General features: G+C 54.1%; 1 protein-coding gene and 2 long non-coding RNA genes across 6 annotated transcripts; 1 reads left to right on the top strand and 2 right to left on the bottom strand.

Moving 5' to 3' along the window:
- Nucleotides 1-6103: 6103 nt before the first annotated feature.
- On the bottom strand, nucleotides 6104-10761 carry LOC147368102 (uncharacterized). Its single transcript, XR_015166476.1, has 3 exons — nucleotides 10654-10761; nucleotides 6547-6779; nucleotides 6104-6269 (listed from the first exon to the last, which is right to left on the bottom strand). It is a non-coding gene; the product is annotated as an uncharacterized LOC147368102 (long non-coding RNA).
- JUND (JunD proto-oncogene, AP-1 transcription factor subunit) lies at nucleotides 7942-10273 on the bottom strand. Its single transcript, XM_086408408.1, has one exon. The coding sequence runs from the start codon at nucleotides 9904-9906 to the stop codon at nucleotides 8623-8625; it is 1284 nt and encodes a 427-aa protein (XP_086264534.1). The 5' UTR covers nucleotides 9907-10273; the 3' UTR covers nucleotides 7942-8622.
- Nucleotides 10762-18190: 7429 nt separating the features above from the next.
- On the top strand, nucleotides 18191-23482 carry LOC147368101 (uncharacterized). 4 transcript variants are annotated; one of them, XR_015166474.1, is made up of 5 exons: nucleotides 18870-19039; nucleotides 20162-20236; nucleotides 21454-21535; nucleotides 22844-23065; nucleotides 23262-23482. It is a non-coding gene; the product is annotated as an uncharacterized LOC147368101 (long non-coding RNA). The 4 variants fall into 4 exon arrangements; XR_015166473.1 differs by lacking the exons at nucleotides 18870-19039; nucleotides 20162-20236 and adding an exon at nucleotides 18191-18301; XR_015166475.1 differs by lacking the exons at nucleotides 18870-19039; nucleotides 20162-20236 and adding an exon at nucleotides 18560-18690.
- Nucleotides 23483-24492: the final 1010 nt, after the last annotated feature.

Here is a 24492-nt window from a genome sequence, read left to right as displayed (position 1 = left end):
TGATTTTGAGGAATATGTAATGAGGTAAGCAAATAATCGGAGCATACATTAAATGAAAAAAGCAAGTTACAAACTACAGGTACCCTAGCCCCTGATGTACCACCAGCAGAAAGGAAGAATTCCTATAACAATTATTACACAATGTCACAAGTCACAGACCATAATTCATGTCCGATTAGAATCTCAATGTGGTGTTTTTTGGAAATACTGAAATATTTTCAGTATTCAGATGGAAAGTAAGTGAGAGTAGCCCAAAAGATCAGAAAAAATAACAGTAATAAGAAAACTTTGACTCGTCAGATGTATAGACTTAAAAGCCATCATAATCACTGTATGGCTCACATCTGTGACTAGAGAAATAGACCAGTGGGACAGAAAAATGAAACCAGAAATTAATACCAATGTACCAAAGTACCAATGATATAATGTATTTCAATTCAGGAGAGGGAAATTCTGTGTTTAAATAAATGGTACAGGGCAATCTATCTGCAAGAACATATGCTTGGACCTCTACCTCATACCATATTCTAAAAAATTCAGATGACTTGAAAAATTATAAGAACATTTATTATTATGTGTGTATGTCAGTGAGCTCTTAAGAAACTAAACAGGAAACCCAAAAGCTTTGAAAAAGATAGACATGTTTGACATCATAAAGACCAAAAAAAAAAAGTGTATGCCTAATGATGCCATAAATAAGGCCAAAGTACGAGAGACTAGGAAAAAAGTTTGCGATGCATGTGGTAAAGAGTCCAAGTTGCTATCCTGCTAAAACAAAAATACCCATACTTCTGGAAGACTATGACAGTATCCAGAGTGTCCGCAACTTAACATTTGCAATGTCTAGGATATAATCCAAAATGGCGACAAATGAGTTTGAATAAACTCAAGAAAATGAAACATTCTCATGAGAAAAGTTTATCAATGGAGTGTGACCCCAAGAGGCCCAGTTCTTGTAATTATCAGACAAGGATTTTAGAGCAGAAATGCTAAGAAACTTCTTCAAGTTGAAGGAGAATCATACTTGAGGGAGACATATCTGGGGAGAAATGAAGAATACATAAGGGATGACAGATACCCACATAAAAAGGAAAGACTATTATTTTCATCTTTGAAAAAAACACACATGGCAGTATAAGCAAAGATTAACACACAGTCTTGTGGCATCTATAATCTATGTAGATGTATTTCACCGGAGAAGGCAATGGCACCCCACTCCAGTGTTCTTGCCTGGAGAATCCCAGAGACAGAGGAGCCTGGTAGGAGGCTGTCTATGGGGTAGCACAGAGTTGGACACGACTGAAGTGACTTAGCAGCAGCAGATGTATTTCACATGAAAAGTAGAGAATAAACAACAATGTTTATTCTATAAACATTGAATAACATTGAATTATTGAATAATAGGACCTATATGGTTGGAAGATTTTTACATTTTAGATGAAGTAGAACAACAGTAACTCTAATTCAGTTATCACTTAATGTTTGTTAAGGATTACAATTCCTTTAGCAGCCCCTAAAAAGGAAAAAAAAGGCAGTAGAATTTAAAATAGAATTCTAAAAATGATTCAAATAATAAAAAAAAAAAAGGCAGAAGGGGGGATGGAGGAATAAAATTCAGGGACTACAGAAAGAACACTAGTAAAATGGTGTATTTAAAGTCAATCATATTAATCACTCGGATGGTAATGGACTAAATACCTTAAGACAGAGATGATCACAATCAATTCGTTTTCAAAGACCCAAGCACCACCTCCTTTCCCACTAGACATTTTGACTTCACTTGTGTGATGGTCTGAGCATCTGGCCCCAAGATGGGCCAGGCCCAGGCACAATGGGCATCAGTGGGAACTGACTCATAAGGGCAAAGTGGCCTGAGGCTGGCTCCCCTGGGGGTCGGCACGGTCGCTGTCTCCATGTCACAGAGGAGGAAACGAAGGTCCAGAGAAGCCAGCATACCATGTCTTACTTCTTTATATCGTTTCTTATTTGCCTCCCCCATTAGCCTGGGAGCTGACCACCAGGTAGGGCCCTTTGTCTGCTTTTGAGTCCCAGTGCCTAGAACAGTACATACAGTAGGTGTCCCAGATCCACTTGTGGGGACACTTCCCTGGTGGTCCAGTGACTGCGACTCTGTGCTCCCAATGCAGAGGGCCCGGGAATCGATCCCTGCTTGGGAAACTGGATCCCACACGCCGCAGCTATGAGTGTGCATGCCTCAGCTGAAGATCCTGCATGCCACAAGGAAGACGGAGATCCCGAGTGCCGCAGGTAAGACCCAGCACAGCCAAATAAATATTTTCTTAAAACAGAGAGATTTATGGATAAATGGAAGAATGAATGGAAGGACGGATACACGGATGGACCGACAGATGGATGGATGGATGTGGTCCAGCATTCGGAACTTGGAGATGGCAACTTCAGGATCTGAATTGGTCCATCTCAGGTTCTGAGGTTTCCTCAACCGCATGATTCAGCCTGTTCCATAAACTCAATCAGAATGAGACAAAGGAAGGACAGGGTGACAGAAACAGGATGTGGAGAAACGAGAAGGAGTAAGAGCCGCAGACACATGAGCTGAGTGGCCAGTTGGGCAATTCTGAGTAAACCCCTCGGGGTCTCCATTAAATGTCACCTGAGCAAAGACCACCTTCCCAGGTTCCCAAGAAAATGTGATAGGCTCTCCAGGCTGGGTGCCCGAGGAGGACAGACTCACCATCAGGCCTTTGGGGGCCCCTTGCGCCTTCGCTGTGAGGGGCTGTCCCACCTCTCAGAGCAGCCTGGAAGGCCCAGGAGGACCCTGAAGGCCCTGGGGGCCTTGGGAGAATGACCAGGTCTCCACATACCCACCCTTACTAAGCCCAACACCAGCCTCACTCACCTGCCCTTGAAGCTGAACCCACCAGCCCGAATGGCCAGCCTTGGGGCGCTGGTATCAGGGCGGCTTTGTGACTCACCGCCAGGTTCTGGCCAATCCCCACCAGTTCCTGATGGGAGGGGATTCTAGAAGGCTGACTCAGTGGGATGGGGGAGGGGGCAGGACCCAGGTCAGGGCTGAAGGGTATGGTGGTTGCTGTACCTCGCCTGCCCATCCCAAATAGAAAGGTTAGGGCTCTGAGCACAGAGGGGACCCCAAATTCTCCCCCTTCGTGTGTCCGGAGATGGCCTCAGTCTCTCTCATCCCTTGGGCATTTCCTGAACACCTACTCTGTGCTGGGACCCTTGTGCTGGGGACACAAACAACTCAAATAATTTAGGGGTGTGAAGCTGTTAGGAAGGAACCTGTCGACTAGAAAATAGTCACAACCTGTAAATAGAGAATTGTTCTATTTGGTAGGAATGTTAAGGACACCAAGCCCAGGAGCCAGCTTCTCAGTAGCGCTGAGAAAACTGCTCCAAGGAGGCAGGAGGGGAAATCAGGCTATATCCAAGTTTGCAACAAAGGGAGCAAGTAGTCAGAACATCAAAGATTACTGTGAAGTAAGAAAAATCAGGTATCAAGTTAGGGAATTTAGCCCATTATGTAAAAGACGTAAGCCTCTGGGCTCACTGAAATGCTTTCTTTCCTATGCACCTCAGCCATCTGTGGGGCCAAATCCTGTTTCCTTGTTCACTGTAAGGGGTGGCAGGTGTGGCGAGGGGCTACTTTTTGCATCCTCCCCCAACCCCACACCACCCAGCTCCTCAGCAATCACCATGAGGGAAAGCTGCTGGATCGCAGGGATCTTGTCCCCTTTGGGGAGCCCTCATTTACAGTTAGAAGCCAGAAATTGCTAACGGCTGTGACATTTCTTGCCCACTGGATTCAGAAGGAAATATATCATTTCACAAACCAAAGAGGGGGTGGGATGGGCTGAACCCCACAGAGAGAGAAAAAGAGTTTACTGGGGGCCTGCTGTGGGAACGGCATCCCAGATGGATGGCAGGGCACGTGCAAAGGCCCTGAGGTGAGAACAAGCTGGTCACGTTTAGGGAACAAGGTGAAAGCGTTAGTTGCTCAGTTTTGTTAGACTCTGCCACACCCTTGGACTGTAGCCCACCAGGCTCCTCTGTCCATGAAATTCTCCAGGCAAGAATACTGGAGTGGGTTGCCATTTCCTACTCCAGGGGATCTTTCTGACCCAAGCATCAAACCCAGGTGTCCCAACTGCAGGAAGAATTCTTCACTGTCTGAGTCACCAGGGAAGACCATAGAGATCATGGAGGTGCTAAAGCTGTTGAGGGAGGGAAAGGAGGGTAGGGAGGAAAGGGAGGGTGACTGTATAGGTGGGGCTTCAGAGAGGAGGATAGCAGCTTTGGTTTTGTTGAGAAGGTGCAGGGAAGCCATGAGAGGGTTATAGCAAAGGAGCACAGGCTCTGGGCTCCCGCTGTGGAGGATGGGGGCTCCTTAGGGTAGTGCCAGGTCCAGGGCCCCTTGGGAACTTACCACTGCTTGGCAAAAGTGGGCACTGACCCTGAGCCACAGTCCTGGAAGGGGAAGTGAGGCCACCGTCCCCAGTCACCTCCTGGGGCTGGGCCAAGGCCTGGTGTGAATCACTGCTGGCTGGGTCCCGGCTGACACACACTTTGGCCTCAGCTCAGTGAAGTCCTGCCAAAGCCACACAGCCTGGCCCACAGGCCTCTGGCTGGCCTCCCTGGGGAGCCTGCAGGGTGTGGGGACATGGAAGCAAGAGGCCTTCGGGGATGCTCAGCCTTCCTCTCCAAAGACCCTGTCTTTTCCACACTGTGGGTGAGGTTCTGGGCAAAACCAGGGACATGGCAGTTGGACTAAACTTCGGTCTTTTGTTTCAGCAGTCACCAGGATAGCTCCTATCCAGGCCCTAAGACAGCCAAACACAAATCCAGGGTGACCACGGCAATAATAGTAGAAGCACAGAGCACCGATGGAGCCCCATAAGGGCACCTGCAGCAGAGGCTGAAAGGTGGAGATGAGCTGTGTGGCTGAGGGAAGAAGTGTATCAGGCCATGCAGCTGTGCAAAGGCCCTGAGGCCAGAAGGAAAGGCAACAGTTTGGGTGGGGAGGTGGAGCCTGGAAAGAGACACCTGCCCAGGGCCAAGTGCAGTCAAAGCCTTTTTTCCAGAAAAGTATCAAGGAGGGGTCAGATCTGTGGTTTCCAAAAAGTCCTTCAGGGCACAGGCTAGTGAAAAGACTGGGCTTCCACCGAGCCCCGAGGCTCCTTCGAGGGAGGTCAAAGGCCCCCCATGCTGCAGTTTAGCAGGAAGGTGTAAGACACACTTGATCCTTTTTTGGCTGTGCAGGGTCTTCGTTGCAGCATGCAAACTTTTAGTTCTCACATGTGGGATCTAGCTCCCTGACCAGGAATCCAACCTGGGTTCCCTGCCCTCTGAGCATGGAGTCTTTATCCACTGGACCACCAGATAAGTCCCAAGAAATATCTGATCTTTGTCCTTGGTTTTTAGCACACAGCTTCTAAAACTTTGGTGAACTCCGGAGTGATGTGTCTTTTGTATGCTAATAACAAAAGCAGTGGCCCAAGGCACTCAAATAGCTTCAGAATGGGGGCTGTTCTCCAAAAAGACCAAGGTATGACCGTGCTGTGTGAAGTCATTTAGTGCTCTACTCTTTGCAACCTCATGGAAGAGCCCACTGTCCATGGGATTCTTCAGGCAAGAATACTGGAATGGGTTGCCATTTCCTACTCCAGGGAAGGCGTGATTAGGTGGTTGTAAATTTCAGCCCCCACTTCCCAGACCTCCTGAGAGGAGAGATGGCTGGATTTTGAGTTAATCCCCAAATGCCAGTGATTTCATCCCATTGGTGAACACATGGGACGCTCAGAAGATGAGGTACCTGGAGAGGGCAGGGGAGCTCCCCGCCCTTCCCCCATACCTTGCCCTGTGCGTCTCTTCCACGTGCTTGTCCCTGAGTTGTTTTCTTTATAATCAACTGGAAATAGTTTGTGAGCTGTTTTAGCAAATTACTGAACCTGAAGAATGGGTAGTGGAAACTCTCGGGTTTATAGTCAGTCGTTAAGAAGTACAGGGGGCAGAGAACTTCTTAGCGTTCCAGTGGTTAGGATGCTGCACTTCCACTGCAGGGGGCACAGGTTCAAATCCTGGTTAGCATGCTCGGCGAGGCCAAAAATAAATAGGTAAAAAATTTTTTTAATTAAAAAATAAAGGAGTACAGGTTGTAATCTAGGACTGATCGGTATCTGAAGTGGGGCAGTCTTGAACTCTTCATCTGTGCGGCCCCGTCTAACTCCAGTAGAGAATTGTAGGATACCCAGTTGGTGTCTGGAGTTGGAGAACTGGTTGGTATGGGGAGAAATAAAACAAACATGCAAAAAATAAACAAATAAAATAAAAATAAAAAAGAAAAAGAAAACAAAATAAAACAAACATGCATTTGATGTCAGAAGTGCTGTGAGTAAAAACATCTCAGGGGGCATCAGCAGATCTTTTAACCTTCCTGGGGTCCCCCCTTCTCTATAGATTTGAGGCTGCACAGGGTGTACCTCGCCTGACTACTCTTTCTCTACTCTTTGTCTCCTGAGCACTTCCAACTTCTGACCTGAGACACGTTACCTGGACACAGGAAACACATCCTTTTTCACAGCACAGGAGGTAAAGGCCAGAGCAGGAAGGGAACTTGGCTGAGGGTTATAGCAGCACGCTGGCATTCAAGCTGGGACCCAAGTCTCCTGAAGAGTGAGGCTCTGCCCCCCAGGCATGGTTCTGCTTGGTCCCCTCTGTGTGGACACCCCAAGCTCAGTTATCAGCCCTCTTCTCTCTCCAGGCCCCTCTCCTGAAACGTCTTCCTGAAGGTGGGACCAAGAAGAGGTCACATGGTTAAAAAACAAACCCCAAAGCAGCTCTCGAAGCCTTAAAAAGTGGGCAGCCAGGGTGACCTGGAGGAAAAATGAACTTGTAGGTGGAGGCCCCTCTCTTTTGATGGCCAAGGGGGACTGTGGGCACAAGGCCTTCCTTCTCTGCATGTGTTTCCTTATCTGTAAAACAGGCATGATTTGCCCACCTTCCCTAGCAGGGTCGGGTACACAACTGGAGTTCAAAACTCACTTGCCCTGTGTCCTTGGCCACCAAAGCTCAAGTCCCTAGGGACCCCAAATTAGGCAGAAGCCCAAGGTCTGGGGTCTTTTGCCCCCACAATAGGAAAGGCCAGAGCAGACAGGGGAAGAGGGGAACCTGGAAGTCAAGGCTCTGGAGATGAAAGGTCCAAGGTCCATACATCCCGGCACAGGCTCCTAAGAAGGCTATGTGACCTCAAGCCAGTCACTCAACCTCCCTGAACCTTAGTTTCTTCAAAACGGGAGAATAGGATGTTGGGGGAGGGGTGTTTCAGAAAGTTCTTGAAAAATCCTGGATTTCAAGTTAGTGCTTTAACAGGGAGGTCCCACAGAACCTACCCACACCCCAGGCTTGGAGGAAGACAGCCTTTCTTCTGGTCCTGAGATTCAGGTTTCCCATCCAACAAATGATAACACAAGCTTAAATTGAGCACCACCTGTAAGCCAAGACCTGTTCTGTAAACAAACTCTCTTAATCCTAACAACTTTATGGGACAAGTTTAAGATTGCTCTGCCCATCTTAGAGACAAGCAGACAACAGCCCGGAAAGTTCAAGTTTCCGCCTTTCACTCAGTCTCGGGCTGGAGTTGCCTCCCCGCTTCCCTCCCGCAGTCCCTCCTACGCAAAGGGGACACCCGCGGGCTCGCTATTTCCAAAGGCAGGTTGCAAACGCCAATGTCCCCCACCCAAGCCGACCGGAGTCGGCCCGGCGCCCAGGAGCGCCTAGATGGCGCTCGCTAAGCGCCAGATGTGCAGGCTCTTCCCGGACGCCGAGTCCGGCCTCCTCCGAGCAGAGGCGGAGGGAGGAGAAGGAGGCAGGAGCGGATGGGACCCGGCCAGGCCCCGCCCACCCTGTCAGGCCCCTGCAGGAGAAGAAGGAGGCGAAGAGCCGAGCTGGCGTTAACGAGACTTTACTGAAAACAACACCGGGCGAACCAAGGATTACAAACAGGAATGTGGACTCGTAGCAAAACAAAACAAAAAAACAAACAGAGGAAAAGGGCGGGAGGAGGGGGTGTCGGAGGGATGGAAGGGGAGGGGAAGCGAGAGCGAGGAAAGGGGAGGAGGGCTTTTTTTTTTTTTTTTCTTCTTCCCATTTCCTTAAAAAACCAACACAGGAGAACACACACACACACAACCAACGTTTGTTCCCGAGTAGAAACATAAATAGGGCAGAATCGAACACTCTGTTCTCTCTTCCAAAGTCAAAAAAAAAAAAAAAGGGGGGTAAAAGGAAAAGGAAGCGCAGGGCTTGAGGCTGCGCCCCCTCGGAGCCTCCTTCGGCGGCGGTGTGTACAAAGGGGCGGCCAGGACGCGCGGGTTTGTGCAACACGGGGTGACCGCGGCCCGGGATAAAGGCAGCGCAAGAGCGGGGCAGGGGAGGTCATGCGCTCACACCCCCGGGAGCAGGGGGTCCAGCTTGTCGAGTCTGAGGCGCCCTCTCCGAGTCCTGGCACCATGGGGGAGGGGGTCCCCGGGGCCGCGCCCTCTCCGAGTCCGGGGCGCCCACGCCCCCCCACACACACGCGAGCCCGCCTCTCTGGGAGGGGGCCGCGCATGCGCCCCGTGCGCGGGCTCAGTACGCGGGCACCTGGTGCTGGGGCAGCAGCTGGCAGCCGCTGTTGACGTGGCTGAGGACCTTCTGCTTGAGCTGCGCCACCTGCTCGCGCAGCAGGCTCGCTGTGGACGCCAGCTCCGTGTTCTGGCTCTTGAGCGTCTTCACTTTCTCCTCGAGGCGCGAGATGCGCTCCAGCTTGCGCTTGCGGCACTTGGAGGCAGCGATGCGGTTGCGCAGCCGCTTGCGCTCTGCCTTAATGCGCTCTTGCGTGTCCATGTCGATGGGCGACAGCGGCGGGCTCTCGCCGAAGCTCGGCACGTCGGGCACCGTCTGCGGTTCATCCTTGAGCGCGGCCAGGCGCGGTGGCCCCAACGTGCCTGGGGGTGGCGGCGGTGGGAAGGGCACAGGCTCCGCGGCGAAGGCGACCGTCGCAGCACCCCCAGCACTCCCGGTGCCGCCCGCGTAGCTGCTCAGGTTCGCGTAGACGGGCGCCTCGGGCGTGGCCGCCGCTGGGGCCAGCTCGCTGGGAGGCGCGGCGCCCGCAGCCGTGCCCGAAGGTCCCCCGGCGGCGGCTGCAGCGGAGGCCGCGCCCGCGCCCAGCTGGTTTTGCTTGTGTAAGTCCTCTAGGGCCTTGACGAAGCCCTCGGCGAACTCCTGCTCCTCGCTGGCCGCCACCTTGGGATAGAGGAACTGCGTGCTCGTCGGCGTGGTGGTAACCAGCCCGTTGGACTGGATGATGAGGCGCTCGAGCTCGGGCGAAGCGAGCTTGAGCAGCCCCAGCTCGGGCGAGGCAAGCAGACCGTCGGGGGGCGCCGTGCCCGGGGCGCCGTCGGTGCGCAAGGGGCCCGGGGGCGGCGCGGCCGCGGGCTTGAGAGCTGCCGCCACCTGTTCGCTCAAGCTCAGCGTCAGCGCGTCTTTCTTCATCATGCTGCCGGGCGCCGCCGTCGGGGGCGCCCCGGGGAACAGACGACCCGGGGACGCGAAGCTGCCACCGCCGCCACTGCTACTGCCGCCGCCGCCCAGGCCGCTCAGCGCCTCATCGCCGTAGAAGGGTGTTTCCATCCTCCGCCTCCCCCGCCGCGCCGGCCCGGGGGGGGAGTGGCCGCGGCCGCCCGGGGGCCCGCGCCCCCCCCCGTCCGCTCGGCCCTGCACCCTCCCCGGCTGCGGCCGCTGCGCCCGGCCCTCCGCTGGCGGCGGCTCCTGCGCCGCGCAACCCGTGCGCCCCCTTATAGCCTCGGCCCGGCGCGATGAGCTCACTGTCCCCGCTCGCCATTGGGCACGAGTGACGTCTCTCATTTGCATGATGGGGTGGGGCCAAGTCAATGACGCCCCCCTTATTCCCCACCGCCTGCCGTTGTCCGGGTGACGCGCGGTAAACCGCACAACAGCGCGCTGCCTTGTGGGTTGACGTCATGGGGGCGGGCCGAGCACCAGGCCTGGTCACTCCGCCCCAGGAGTGCTGTGTACGACCAATGCCCCCAGCGCCGCCTCCCGCCAAGGCACGTCCCGGGTGGCGTGATGGGCCCGGCCACCCGGCGCCCGCCCTCCCAGAGGCCCCGCCCCGCGTCCGCGCGTGGGGCCCCGGGCGGGAAGGGGGCGGTGCTGGCCTCCGGAGACCCGAGCGGGGGATGGGGCTCCGGATGGATAAATAACTCCCTGGCGCCTCCCGCTTCACTATGCTGTGTCTCCCTTATCGCGCCTCACACTGGACATTGTGCGGGCCTAAAGGAGCTGTGCCCGGCGGCTCGCTGCGGGTGTGGGCCAGGTCTGTTTCCAGCTCACCCCCACCCGGTGTGTTTGCCTCAGAAAGGCTGAGGAGGGGAGAGGAGGTTCCAGCCAGAAGTTGTTGTAAATGCTTTGATCCTGCTGCTTTTCATAGGGTGGGGTCTAAATCGCGGGAGTCCGATTTCCTGACTTTACAGACGGGAAATTGAGGCTCTGCGAGGTGGAGTGACCTGCCCTCGAGGCCAGAGCGTGACCAAACCTGAGCTCTTATCCATGCAGTAGAACCCGGGCGTCCATGCCCCGGGCAGCGGCTTACGTTTTTACCTCTGCGTCTGCCAGAGCCTCCTGTGGGTACCCCGGTGGCTCCCGGACTGGGCTGTTAAGTCAGGAATCCCAGATGGTACTTATTACCTGTTAATTACTACTGTGATTGTCAGGTCAGGCTTAATGGGCCTCCATAAAGACTGGCTGGGGATGGGAGTATGAGGGAGGTGGGAGGGGCCCTTCACCACACTGCCGGGAGATCCTTGGGACATCTGGGTCTGACCTACGACCCCTGCACAAAACACCCCCATGGCTCTCATCACACACTGGATGGGGCCCAGTCCATCACTAGTTGGTGGAGGGCCCATACATTCCTTTGTTCTTTCCGGTGACACTCTCTAACCTTTCACTCACCCTCTCTGAGCGCTGTCTTCCCAACTCCTTGCTGCCCTCAGGGCCTGAACAGGTGCTGGCTCCCTTCCCCCAATGCCAAGGGCTGGTTCTCAGAGAGGCCCCTCCCATTCACCTTGTTTCCCTTATACCTGGAACCATTCACAATGCTGCTGCTGCTGCTGCTAAGTCAGTCGTGTCCGACTCTGTGTGGCCCCATAGACGGCAGCCCACCAGGCTCCCCCGTCCCTGGGATTCTCCAGGCAAGAACACTGGAGTGGGTTGCCATTTCCTTCTCCAATGCATGAAAGTGAAAAGTGAAAGTCAAGTCGCTCAGTCGTGTTTGACTCTTGGCGACCCCATGGACTGCAGCCTACCAGGCTCCTCCATCCATGGGATTTTCCAGGCAAGAGTACTGGAGTGGGGTGCCACTGCCTTCTCCGAATGCTAGGGCGGACCATAAGTCCCAGCAGGGCAGGCTATCTTGGGCCGGCTGGGTCTCCAGCTCCCTGCATGGGGCCTAGCATCCAATAGCCAGTGTTAAAGGAGAGGGCTGGTGGGATTACTGTGGCACTTTCTGGCCTCAGTTTGTCTGATTGGCCTATGGACATGAACACCTGGTCTTCTGTTTCCCTTCCTCACCTGGCCTTACACCTAACTGGGCTGTGGAGCAAGAAGGCCTTGAAGGAGGCTGTCACCATAAGCAAGAGGCCTGGCCTGGCTGGTGGAGAGTTGGGGGTATGGATGTATGTCTGTGTACCCACAAATGTCTGTTTGTGCCCACATGTGCCTGTATGTGTTCACATATGAACCCAGGTGTGTTCACACACAGGAGTGGGTGTCTGTGCTTGTGTGAATCCATGCATATGTATACCCATGTGTATGTATGTGTGTGTATATGTGTATGTGTTTCCAGGCATGTGGGTTTCTGTAGCCTCCAGTCATGTCCTCTCGGGTCCCAGTATGGCCAAGTTCAGTTCAGTTCAGTTGCTCAGTCGTGTCCGACTCTTTGCCACCCCATGAATCACAGCATGCCAGGCCTCCCTGTCCATCACCAACTCCCGGAGTTCACTCAGACTCATGTCCATCAAGTCAGTGATGCCATCCAGCCATCTCATCCTCTGTCGTCCCCTTCTCCTCTTGCCCCCAATCCCTCCCAGCATCAGAGTCTTTTCCAATGAGTCAACTCTTCACATGAGGTGGCCAAAGTACTGGAGTTTCAGCTTTAGTATCATTCCCTCCAAAGAAATCTCAGGGCTGATCTCCTTCAGAATGGACTGGTTGGATCTCCTTGCAGTCCAAGGGACTCTCAAGAGTCTTCTCCAACACCACAGTTTAAAAGCATCAATTCTTCGGCGCTCAGCCTTCTTCACAGTCCAACTCTCACATCCATGCATGACCACAGGAAAAACCATAGCCTTGACTAGACGAGCCTTTGTTGGCAAAGTAATGTCTCTGCTTTTGAATGTGCTATCTAGGTTGGTCATAACTTTCCTTCCAAGGAGTAAGCATCTTTTAATTTCATGGCTGCAGTCACCATCTGCAGTGATTTTGGAGCCCCCAAAAAATAAAGTCTGACACGGTTTCCACTGTTTCCCCATCTATTTCCCATGAAGTGATGGGACCAGATGCCATGATCTTAGTTTTCTGAATGTTGAGCTTTAAGCCAACTTTTTCACTCTCTTCTTTCACTTTCATCAAGAGGCTTTTTAGTTCCTCTTCACTTTCTGCCATAAGGGTGGTGTCATCTGCATATCTGAGGTTATTGATATTTCTCCTGGCAATCTTGATTCCAGCTTGTGCTTTTTCCAGTCCAGTGTTTCTCATGATGTACTCTGCATAGAAGTTAAATAAGCAGGGTGACAATATACAGCCTTGACGAACTCCTTTTCCTATTTGGAACCAGTCTGTTGTTCCATGTCCAGTTCTAACCCTTGCTTCCTGACCTGCATACAGATTTCTCAGGAGGCAGGTCAGGTGGTCTGGTATTCCCATCTCTTGAAGAATTTTCCACAGTTTATTGTGATCCACACAGTCAAAGGCTTTGGCAGAGTCAATAAAGCAGAAATAGATGTTTTTCTGGAACTCTCTTGCTTTGTCCATGATCCAGTGGATGTTGGCAATTTAATCTCTGGTTCCTCTGCCTTTTCTAAAACCAGCTTGGACATCAGGAAGTTCACGGTTCACGTATTGCTGAAGCCTAGCTTGGAGAATTTTGAGCATTACTTTACTAGCAGGTGAGATGAGTGCAATTGTGCGGTAGTTTGAGCATTCTTTGGCATTGCCTTTCTTTGGGATTGGAATGAAAACTGACCTTTTCCAGTTCTGTGGCCACTGCCGAATTTTCCAAATTTGCTGGCATATTGAGTGCAGCACTTTCACAGCATCATCTTTCAGGATTTGAAATAGCTCAACTGGAATTCCATCACCTCCACTAGGTTTGTTCGTAGTGATGCTTTCTAAGGCCCACTTGACTTCACATTCCAGGATGTCTGGCTGTAGGTCAGTGATCATACCATCGTGATTATCTGGGTCATGAAGATCTTTTTTGTACAGTTCTTCTGAAGGGACCCCTAAATGAAGGGGATGCAGCCCCTAGCCTATAACCAGCCACACCCTAGGACCCTGCTCTGGGCCTATGCAGTGGGGCTAGATTGAAGGAGATGGGGCCATGCTTCTCCCCAAGGCAGGAGGGTGAGTGGGTAGCCTAAGGAGGCTCCCCCCTTACCTTGGGCCTTGACTTTGATAGGTAAGAACGGTCTGGTGAGCTGCGGGCAGGGCTTGTCTGCTGGTCACCCGCAGGCTTTGGAAAATGGAGGCAAAGGAAGGCCAAGGCGTATTACCTCTGTTTGTATTTATTGCTTATGAAAATGGAGCAAATAATCCCACCTACTTCATAGAGTATTGTGACTTCTATTGGAAGTATTTGAACACATAGTAAGAGCTCAATAAATGTTTTCTGTAGTTGTTTTATTATCATTTGGCCAAACTTAACTGCAGTTCTTTGGACTACCCTCAGCCTGGACTGCCCTTCCTTAACCTCCTGGCGAACTCCTACTAATCCTTCAAAACCCACCTCCAGTGTCCCCTGCTCCAAGAAGTCTTCCATCACCATGCCTACAGGGATTTCCCTAGACCCTTCCATCTGAGTGAGCCCTTCCCACTCTCTATGTCTGATTTACTCTGCCCTAGAAGGGTCCTTTGGAGAAGGAAATGGCACCCCACTCCAGTACTCTTGCCTGGAAAATCCCATGGATGGAGAAGCCTGGTAGGCTGCAGTCCAGGGGGTCGCTGTGGGTTGGACAGGACTTGAGCGACTTCACTTTCACGCATTGGAGAAGGAAATGGTAACCCACTCCAGTGTTCTTGCCTGGAGAATCCCAGGGATGGCGGAGCCTGGTGGGCTGCCATCTATGGGGTCGCATAGAGTCGGACATGACTGAAGTGACATAGCAGCAGGAGGGTCCTTGGGGCTAGATGCGGAAGCCCTGTCTTGGCTGCCCTTGGCAGCCTCTGCCATCCCTACTCTCCAATACCTACCCCATTAGGCTCCTGTGCTGTGACTTGGCATTCCTTGTGACCCAGTGTCCTTCCTCATCCTCTCCTTTTTCCCTCTGGGACACCCCAGTCCTGATCCTCCATTTGGGCCAGGGGTTGACCCCCCAGAGCTGGGGTGCAGCTGTTTCCAGCTTGTCTTCCCAGATTGAGGGCTCCTCAGCCAGGTCAAAGGGGGCCTGAAATCCATCAACCAGTCCCAGGCAGTGAACATGGGCTATCTCCCATTCATTCATTCATTCCACATACACTGACTGAGCACTTACTGTGAGCCTAGTGATGGGGGAACACATGAATGACACAAACACCAGCAACTGCTCAGGCACACAGTCTGAGGGAGGAATCTGACAAGCACAGCTTCAAAGAGAAGAAATGGTACCTCCTTCCTGCAGGATGCAGGGGGAAGTGGTTTTAGAGTTGAGTACTCTGGGAGGGTCACCCCAGGAGATGATGCTAAATTCAGGAGGAGCTGGAGAAAATCATGAGATAATTCATTTGAGGGCAGTGTCCCAGGGAAAGCAGCAAGTGCAAAGGTCCAGGGGCAGAAACCTGCTGGCCACATCTGCGCAGGGTGAAGAGGGAAGTGAGGCTGGATTCACTGAGCCAGGGAAAGCCAGAGGGAGAGAAGGTAAGGGTGGCGGTGAAAGGTGAAAGTGCTTCCACTGAAACCCAGGTGCTATTTGAACTTTGGGAAGTGGTGAAAGATAGGGAAGCCTGGCATGCTGCAGTCCATGGGATCGCTAAGATTCGGATACGACTGAGCGCCTGTCTCAAGGGCAGAAGTGGCAGATGGAATTGAGGGACTAGAAGGGAAACCGGCTAGGTTGGGACTCCTCATTTTCCCGTTTATACTCCCTGCAGCGTCTTAAGTCTTCGGAATTATCCCACCCCACCCCCCACCCCCAGCAGGGTCCAGAGAGGATGGACCAAAAATTTGCCCTGGGTCCCAAAGCCGAAGCTGAAGCCCCATCCCCACCCTAGCTTTCCAAAGGGAGGCTGGCTGATCTTAACAGCCCCCTCGCCCGTTTTCAAATCTCCCGGCTCTGGCCTCTCCCCAGCGCGAAGAGATTGCTCTCTTGTTTAAAGGAACCTACAATTCGATTTAATGTTTAGTCTTTATTTGAAGATCGAGACCTGAAATCTACTTAATAAAACACAAAGCCCCAAAGAAAGAAAATTTAAGGAGGAAGCCGAAAGGAATGAAGCGGCCGGGTCCTGGGGCAGAGGGTCTGGCCAAGGACGGTCCCCGGGCGCTCGAGACCCCGCGGGGCGGGTGGGGCTCCTGCCTACAGAGTCCCCGGCGCTTAGGACCCAAGGGCTGGTGGGGGTGGAGCTTGCGGAGATCGTCCCCAGTGACAGGACCTGTGGATCGGCCGGGGGAAGGGCGCCGGGCTCGGGCTGGGGGTGCGTCTGGCCCCGGCGCATTCCAGAGGATCGGGTTACTGGCGCAGGCGGCGGCCCCTCCCCTCCTGCCCCGCTTCCGCCCTCGCCTAGAGCGGGAACGGCAGTCATCTCCCTCGTCCAGTGCAGGTGTTTGTCCGGTCGCTGGGTGAGGACCCAGCCCCAACCCTCTGGCTCTTTCCAGTCTCACAAGACCATTTTACAGGCGAGGAAACTGATGCGCCGCCAGCCCCCTTCAGCACCAGAAAAGCGGGCAAAGCCTGCTTTACGACCGGCGACCCTGTTGACTGTTCCCCGAGATTGTGATGTCCCTAGGCTCCCAGAAGAGCCGCTAAGTCCAATATATGTTGATTGAATTGACCGTACCAAGTAAGCCCAGAAGGACTACGGGACAAGAAGAAAATAACTGAGGCCACGCTGACCCCCACCCCCGCCCAGGACAGGCAGGCCTCCTGCACTCATCCAGTGAACATTTTATGTACAATTGCTGAATACCCACGCCCAGGTTCCCAGGTGGCTCAGTTGTAAAGAATCCACCTGCCAATGCAGGAGACAGAGATTCCGGTTAGATCCCTGGGTGGGGAAGATCCCCTGGAGTAGGAAATGGCATCCTGCTCCAGTATTCTTGCCTGGAAAATTCCATGGACAGAGGAGTGAGTCTGGCAGGCTACAGTCCATGGGGTTACAAAGAGTCGGACACAACTAACCGCATGGTACAGGCCTAGGTGAGTACACTTGCTGTATACACAGGCCAGGCCCAGTGTATTCACAGGTGGACATTGGAGAAACAGATTTAAGGGTCAGATGTCACAAGACCAACTTCAGAAGTTGATTTTTGCTTTTGGCCAAGTTGAAGCGTCATCATTCATCTACCACCCTCTACTGAACCACTGCTGTATGCCAAGGCCTATGCGCTGAGGGAGGGTTTAGGGCCTTCCCTTATAGCCCCTAAGCTGACCAGAATCTCACGGGGGATGGGAAACCACCACGATAACAGAAAAGCCCACTTTAGGTCAGTGTCATCATTTTCTTTTCCTTTAAGTTGACCCCTTTTCAGCTTTTACTTCAGTAAATACATTTCAAAAGGGAAGCTTCGAGTCACCACCAGGAATGGAAAACCAGTTTCTCTTGCCATAAATAGAAGGAAACTGAAAAACGAAGAAATGAGAGCAAAACTCAGGCATTCCCTCCTCGGGGACACTCTGGGTCAATTCCGGACCCCAAATGTTCCATTATCCAAAAAATATTAAAGGCTGGGAAGCCCCAAACCAAGAAGACAGGCACGTGTGTTCACAGGGCAGGAAGGGCCACAGGGACCCACACAGCATTCCAGTCTCCAAGAGGGGGGTCAGCACACAGTAGGAGCTCAATAATGTGCCCAGCTTGGGTGATAAGCACCTACTATAATATGTGTGGGGTTTGCCTGCATCAGCCAGAATCCTCCCAAGGTTCCTCGAGGTATTGAGCTGTTTGGGGGGCAGAGGGAACAGATGGCAGTGGCAGGCAGAGGCCTCTTGGGTGTGTGTCGCCAGGGGTCTCTCTGAGGAGGCTTCAAGCTGGTTAAGTGGAAGCTCTCATTTCTGCCTAAAGACCTTGGGGCTGCCCCACCCACAATACTGTGGGACCCTGCCATTCTTCCCATACTACCTGGGGTTGGAGAGGGGGGATGTCAATCGTGTCTGACTCTGTGACCCCATGGACTGTAGCCCACCAGATTCCTGTCCTTGGAATTATCCAGGCAAGAATACTGGAGTGGGTTAGCCATTGTCTGCGCCTGGGGATCTTCCCCACCCAGGGATCGAACCCGGGGCTCCCGCATGGCAGGCATTTTCTTTACCATCTGAGCCACCAGGGAAGTTGAGAATCAATGGATACAGTAACAAATAATTAAATGAGTAAGTGTATCATTTAGCAGAGTAATGAGCAGATGCTTCCAGGAGGCCAATATGGGAAACCCACTCTTGACATTGTTCTTTAAAAGCTCCACAGAACCACCGAGAAGAGGGACACCTGTCCCCATTTTTCACATAAATAAACTGAGGTTCTGAGCAAAGCATAGGTCCAGACTTTGGAGGAAGACTGGAATCCAGGTGAATCTCTACGGGCAGACAAGGCTCAGGGAGCTGGGCATCTTGGGGAGATGAGGCTGGACCTGGGGCTGCGGGGGCCCTTGGGGGAAGGCACCACGTCGGCAGCTCTACAGGATCCTGGCCCCTGTAGGGGAGTAGATCGAACGAGGGGGTGAAGCAGCAGGGAGGAGGCGGCGGGGGCCCCCAGGGTGGGGAGGAGCAGGCGGAGTCCGCGTCGCTTAGGAAGAGGCCCCAAGGAAGGCGCAGACCGGGGGCGAGGGCCTACATATGGGGTATGTATTAACGCCAGTCCTGCGCTTAATGGGCGAGGGGGCAGGACGACCCTTCCTCTGAACCTGAGGACGTTCTTCCGAACCCCCTCGCCCGTCGCCTCCTCCCCCTCCCCCCAGGCGCCGCCGCCGCCTCTCCCAGGGAGGAAGTGGTGAGGATGCGGGGGAGGGCCCCCCATTCTCACTTCCCCTGGGGCAGGGCGGGGCCTGCAGGGTTCCCTCCCCCTTAGCAGGAATCGAGGCCCCCCCACCCCCGCACACACACAGGGGTGGGGCCCAAAGGAGGCTGCCCGAGCTGGGACTGGGCCAGGGTTGCACGCCCGCCAACCCCCCACCCCACCCCGGTAACACAAGTTCTCTAGGCTTTGACGGTTCTCATCTTAAATGTGGGGGTAAGAAGCTCGACCTTGAAACAGTGAATTGCTGGGTGAGAGGTCCCCGCCCCGGACCTGACGAGCCCCTCGACCCTATTCATTCCCCACCCCCACCCCCGGCCCGGGGCGGGAAAACCCAGCCGGACAAGGACACGCCCAGCCTTAGAAGGGTCAGGGCCGGGCCGGAGGGAGCGACGTCGCAGTAAACACGGACTTGGAGGGAGGAGGGAGGCGCATTCCGCGGTGCAGGCAAAGACCTGATCCCGATGGGGCTTCTCGGCTTGCCTCGCGGCTGCGCTGCCCAAAACCTGTCTCACGTCGGTCCCCGCAGCCTGGCCCCGCCTCTGGCGGAGATCGGGGAGAGAAGGTTGTGGCGGGGGGGGGGGGTGGGGTGGGGTTCGGCGCAGCAGGCGGCCGCGCAAGAGTTAACCCCTGCGGCGACCGGACTCTGGCGTGGGGGTGGGTGGCGTCAGAACCAACGTCAAGGCTAGGAGGAGCGGCGTAGACGCCGATGCTCGGGCTGCGTGGCCCGCGCCCCCGCCGCTCGGGAGGCGGTGGGTGTGGTTGGTGGGGGGAGGCCTACCCGCGCAGTTTCCCCCATGCGGTGCAAAAAGACGGGGCTACTGAGGCACGAGAAGGGGCGTGGCCTACCTGGAATCGCCGCGGGTCTCTGGGCTCCAGGCCCCCGCCCGCCCCTGTCCCACCTGGTCACCCTCATCCAAGCCGGGACTCCCCACCTTTGTCCCGCCACCCGGGGTCGCCTGGCTGGCACAGACTGATATGTTAGTTTTGTTCTCCAGTACGCGGACAAACCTGCCTAAATACTCGCTGGGCGGCCCCGGGTGCTGCCGTACTTAGTCGCATTTCAACGTGGGCCTCAGTTTTCTCCACCCGACATTGGGGAGAGAGCTGACGTTTACTGCCAAGGCCCGCTCGGCCTTAGGGAGGGGGTTGGGAGGGGATTCCCACCCCGAGGGGCGGGGAAGGGAAACGAGAGCCCAGAGGTACGAGTTGGGGACACTAGCCAGGCAAGATTCGAATCCCCCACTGGCTACCGGCCCCGCCTCCTTACCTCCAGCCCTCTCTGGTCCCTCTCCCTCCGTTCTCTTCCTCCCTTCCACTTCTCCCCCGTCCTCCCCTCCTCCTTCCCATCGCCCCGCCACCCCCGGGCTGGCTTGGCCTCCCTGCGGGGCCGCTAATTAAATGCAGGGCTGGGGAAGTGAGGACCGCACACCTTAACCTCTTCCATGCCGGGCCCTGGAGCGCTGCTATTGCCCGGGAAGGAGGGAGAGTGTCAGCTGCCAAACTCCCCTCCGCCCAGAACTTCAGGCCCCAGGACAAGCCCATCTGATCAATGGGTTGTTGTTGTTTAGTCGCCAAGTCACGTCTGACTCTTTCACGACCCCATGGACAGTAGCCCCCCAGGCTCCCCTGTCCATGGGATTTCCCCCGCAAGAATGCTAGAGTGAGTTGCCCTTTGCTTCTCTAGGGGATCTTTCCCACCCCGGGATGGAACCCGAGTCTCTTGCATTGGCAGACGGGTTCTTTACCACTGAGCCACCAGGTAAAACTGATGAATGGATCAATCAAGGCTTAGGGGCTGGACAAGGCAGACTCTTCATGGCCTCCTAACAGGAGGGCTGGAGCCGACAAATAGTTCGGAGGGGAAAAGGAATTATAGTGACTGTGAAATAAACAAAGGGAGAAAGGCAGAGATGGAGGAAGAGGGCAGGAGAGGGAGGGAGGCAAAGTCTGGTGGAGACAGAGACAAGAGAGAAAGGCCGTGGGAAGAGAGACCAGTTACAGAAGGCAGAAGACACAGCAAGGGACTCTTGATTGTTATAAAATCAAGCCAGTTTTCACTGGGGTCCATGGTTCTTGGCTGGGGATTGGAACCAGGCTTCAGTCTTGTTGGCATGATGAGAAGGGTGACATAAATCTGTACAAGGAAGATACTATCCGAAGTGACTGTCCGAGGGCAGCCTAATTGGAGCTAGTGAGGGCATGGCGGCCCTAGCAATGCTCAGTATGGGTGGTGATAAGGGATTCAGGAGACCACCTTGTGAGCTGGAGGCCTCAGCTCCCCTGGAGGCTCACGGGGCAAGATCCTTGATGCTGACTTCTGGCCATGGCCTGGCTCACCCACTGCTCAGTGACCTCTGACTTGTGGGCAGAGCTCAAGGACCCCGATGCCCACCTTCTCAGTGGTGGTCACTGAGTGAGGTCACCCTCAGTGACCTCAGTGCTTTGTGGCCTGAACCACCCAGGGAGCTGTAGCTCTCACTCCCAAGTCCCCAGCCTGGCCCTGCAGCTCTGGGTCAGGTGGAGAGGACCCAGACACTGGCATTTCATGGCCTGGCTTCCTCTTCCCTCGGCGCACTGGCTACTGCCGTCGTTGGATAGACCGACACTCTGAGAGGGGCCTGCATTCTTGGGGTGAGAATATCTGAAAATGTAGGTAATATAATATCTGGCAAGCGCTGTGAAGAAATCTCACCAGGAGGAAGGGAGTGGGGAATGCAGAGGGTCCATGACATCTGCAAGGAGGCACCAGGAAAGGATGTTCCTAAACGCTGGGTTAGCAAGTGCAAAGGCCCTGAGGTAGAGATACAGAGTGTGTTGGAAGACAATCAAGGCTGGAGTAGAGTGAGGAAAGGGGAGATGGGGGAAGGTAAGAGCAGGGGCATCCATGTTGTCAGTAGCTGGGGTGGGCGTAGGTGGAGTCCTTGCCAGCTCAGGTAGAGCCTGTGACTACCCTCCCTGCCTCTGTTTCCCCACCAGTGCCCATGTTCCAGAGGATGCAGGGGAGACACGGGGGGCATAGAGGCTGCCCAGGGTCACAGTGGTCCATCTCCTGCTCTCTGTGAGTGCCCCCTGGCCTCTTCACATGCCCTGTGGCTCCCTGCTCAGCCCATCTCCCTGTCACCCCCTAGCTCTCTGCCCACTGCTGCCATCCAGCCACCTAACCTTTGTCCATGATGTTCCCTCACTAGTGCCCACAAAACACTCTGCAGCCCCCCTATCTAGCCGAGCCTGAAGACTTTCCCTCGGCTGGCTCCCCAACCCCATTGGGCCCCTCACTCAGCCCCCTCACCCCATGTTTGGCTGCAAGCTCTGCAGGGGGGGGGTGGCTTAAGAGACAGAGAGGCTGACAGATGGGAGAAGGTGGGCATCGGGGTCCTTGAGCTCTGCCCACAACCTGGTTAAAAATAGCTGCCCCTCTGCCCCAGCCCCCTGTGAGGAGGTGGCAGTGATGATGGCTACAGTGATGGGGGATGTGCCTGGAGGAGCATCCGGCAGGGCCCGCGTTGCCATGGTGATGCTGACTCAGAGGCAGAGGCAGGTAGCGGCATCTGGTACCCGGCAGCCGCCTCTGCACGCAAGGCACCCTGCCCAGCCCCCACCCTGCAGCCTGCACTCCACTCATCTTCTGAGACCAGAGGGGGGCGGGTGAGGCCCTGTGGCAGCTGGTTAAGTTTCTTCACAACCCCCATCCAATCACCTGCTAGCAGGTGGGAGATCATGTTCTCACTGCAGTGAAGGGGTACCAGCTCTTCCTCCCTCCATCCACCTGTCATCCCGCCCATCTGTCTGTCTGTCCACCCATCCACCCACCCACCTATCCATCTTTCCCTCTGTTCATTCATCCACCTAACGTTTATGGACCACTTCCTGCATGGCCACACGGTTCTCAGCACAGGGCAGTTAACTCTTGCTCATGCAATCAGAGTATCAGAGAAGGGTTTGGGCTGAGAGGATGCTGGCGAAGACCCTTGGCCACTTGGGCCCAGGCGTCGAGATGCTGAGGCCCTCTTTTCTCCCTTCTGCTGTCAGTCTCTCCCCCTCTTCCTGTGTCTCTTTCAGTATCTCTCTCTCTGTCTCTCCATCTCAAAGTACAGCCCAGACGCTTCTCCACACCCCTCAGGCCTCACAGCTGTGCCCACCTCACTCTTCACTTATCCTGCTCTAGCCACATCAGCCTTTGTGCCTTTCCTCCAGTACATCAGCTCATTCCTACCTCAGGGCCTTTGCACATGCTGCTGTCTCTGCCTGGAAGACCCTTAGGGTCTTCACCAGGTATCTGTCTTGTTTAATTCTTGGTTTCCTGATTATCTCTCTACCCCCCATCTTCAGAGTATATAGACCTAAGAGATGGCCTTTTGTTCCTTAGGTGTGAACACAGAGTAAACACTCAGCCGACAGTCCAGGAGCTGATGAAGGATAAACACAATGTATCCAGTCATATGGTGTATTATTCAGCCAAAGAGAAGAATGAAGCACCGATACACACTGCAACACGTATGAACCTTAAAAATCTTATGCTGAGTGAAAGAAGCCAGATGCGAAAGGCCCCATAGGATGTGATTCCGTTTATGTGAAATGTCCAAAACAGGTCAGTTCGTAAAAACGGCAAGCAGATTAGTGGTAGTCAGGGGCTGAGGAGGAGGGAGTGGGTGTGAGGCTTCTTTCTGGGGTGATGACAGTGTTCTGGAACTAGGTACAGGTGGTGGTTACACAACATCGCAAATGTACTAAATACCGCTGAAGTGCTCACTTTCTTTTGGTTGTTTTTAATCTGGCTGTGCCAGGTCTTAGATGTGGCATGCAGGATCTTTGGTTGAAGCAAGTGGGATCTAGTCCCTCCTGACCAGGGATGGAACCCTGGCCCCCTGCACTGCGAGCACAGTCTCAGTCACTGGACCACCGGGGAAGTCCCTGAATTGCTCACTTTAAAAAGGTTGATTTTATGTTACTGAATGTTACTTCAATTGTTTTTAAAGCACTTTAGGTAAAAACTGTCTCTGTGTTAGCTGCTTGGTTGTGTCTGACTCTTTGCAACCTCGTGGACTGTAGCCCGCCAGGCTCCTCTGTTCATGGGATGTCTCAGGCAAGAATACTGGAGTGGGTTGCCATTTCCTTCTCCAGGGGATCTTCCCAATTCCAGGGATGGAACCCGGGTCTCCTGCATTGCAGGCAGATTCTTTACCTTCTGAGTCATCAGGTGTGGACTTTAGGCAATAATGCTCAATTTGCTGTGTCTCCAAGACACCCAGCATGTGCCTTCCCCAGGGCCTTTGCACCTGCTATTCCCTCCAGCTGGAGGCTTCAGGGCATAGAGAAGCTGATCAGACCCCAGTGGGCCAAGCCACACTCCAACTCGAATCATTTCCCTCTCTTTCCTGGGGCTACAAGAAAGGTCAAGGGTCTTGGTGGTAAGGATGGAGTGTGCCCAGGAGACTCAGTGGTTAGGATGATGTCAAAGATATTTGGGTGTGTTGGAGGGGGACAGGCTGCTCCCTGGGGGAGGGAGAAGGACCAGTAACCTACGTGCGGTCCCACGGAGGCAACAGGATTGGACCCAGCTGGGGGCCCTGTCCTAGGAGCCTGTTTCCAGCAGCCTCCTGAACACAAACGGCAAGATCCATTTTCTAATTTTGAAGGAAAACTGCTGAGTAATGAAGATCTCCCTGATCCATGTTGCTGCGTCCTGGCCTCCCTCTCCAGGAATCGAGACTTCTAAGGGTTGTGGAAAAGGCTTCGCCCTTCCAGAGAGTTCTGGGGAACCTTGTGGAGTCTCTCCATGGCAACAGGGAGGAAGCAAGGCCACCTCACCACACTTGACAGGGATGTGGGCACTTGGGGACCTCCCACAGACCTGCTGGCCGGGGAGGCATAACCTGCTGGAGGGGTGTAGCGTGGAGGGACGGGCCTGGGGGTGCTTATAGGGATGGTTTTCCAAGGAACAGAGACGGGAACGAGGGAGGGGAGATGCATGCCTGTATTCCCCAAGTATTTTTAGGCACTGAACGCGGCCCTGAA

Source organism: Bos grunniens, chromosome 7, assembly GCF_055505025.1.
Source record: "Bos grunniens cultivar Pamir isolate PY7600 chromosome 7, Bosgru_T2T1.0, whole genome shotgun sequence".
Lineage (NCBI taxonomy): Eukaryota > Metazoa > Chordata > Mammalia > Artiodactyla > Bovidae > Bos > Bos grunniens.
The sequence above is the reverse complement of the archived record's forward strand: the minus strand, read 5'-3'. Positions and strand labels throughout refer to the sequence as shown.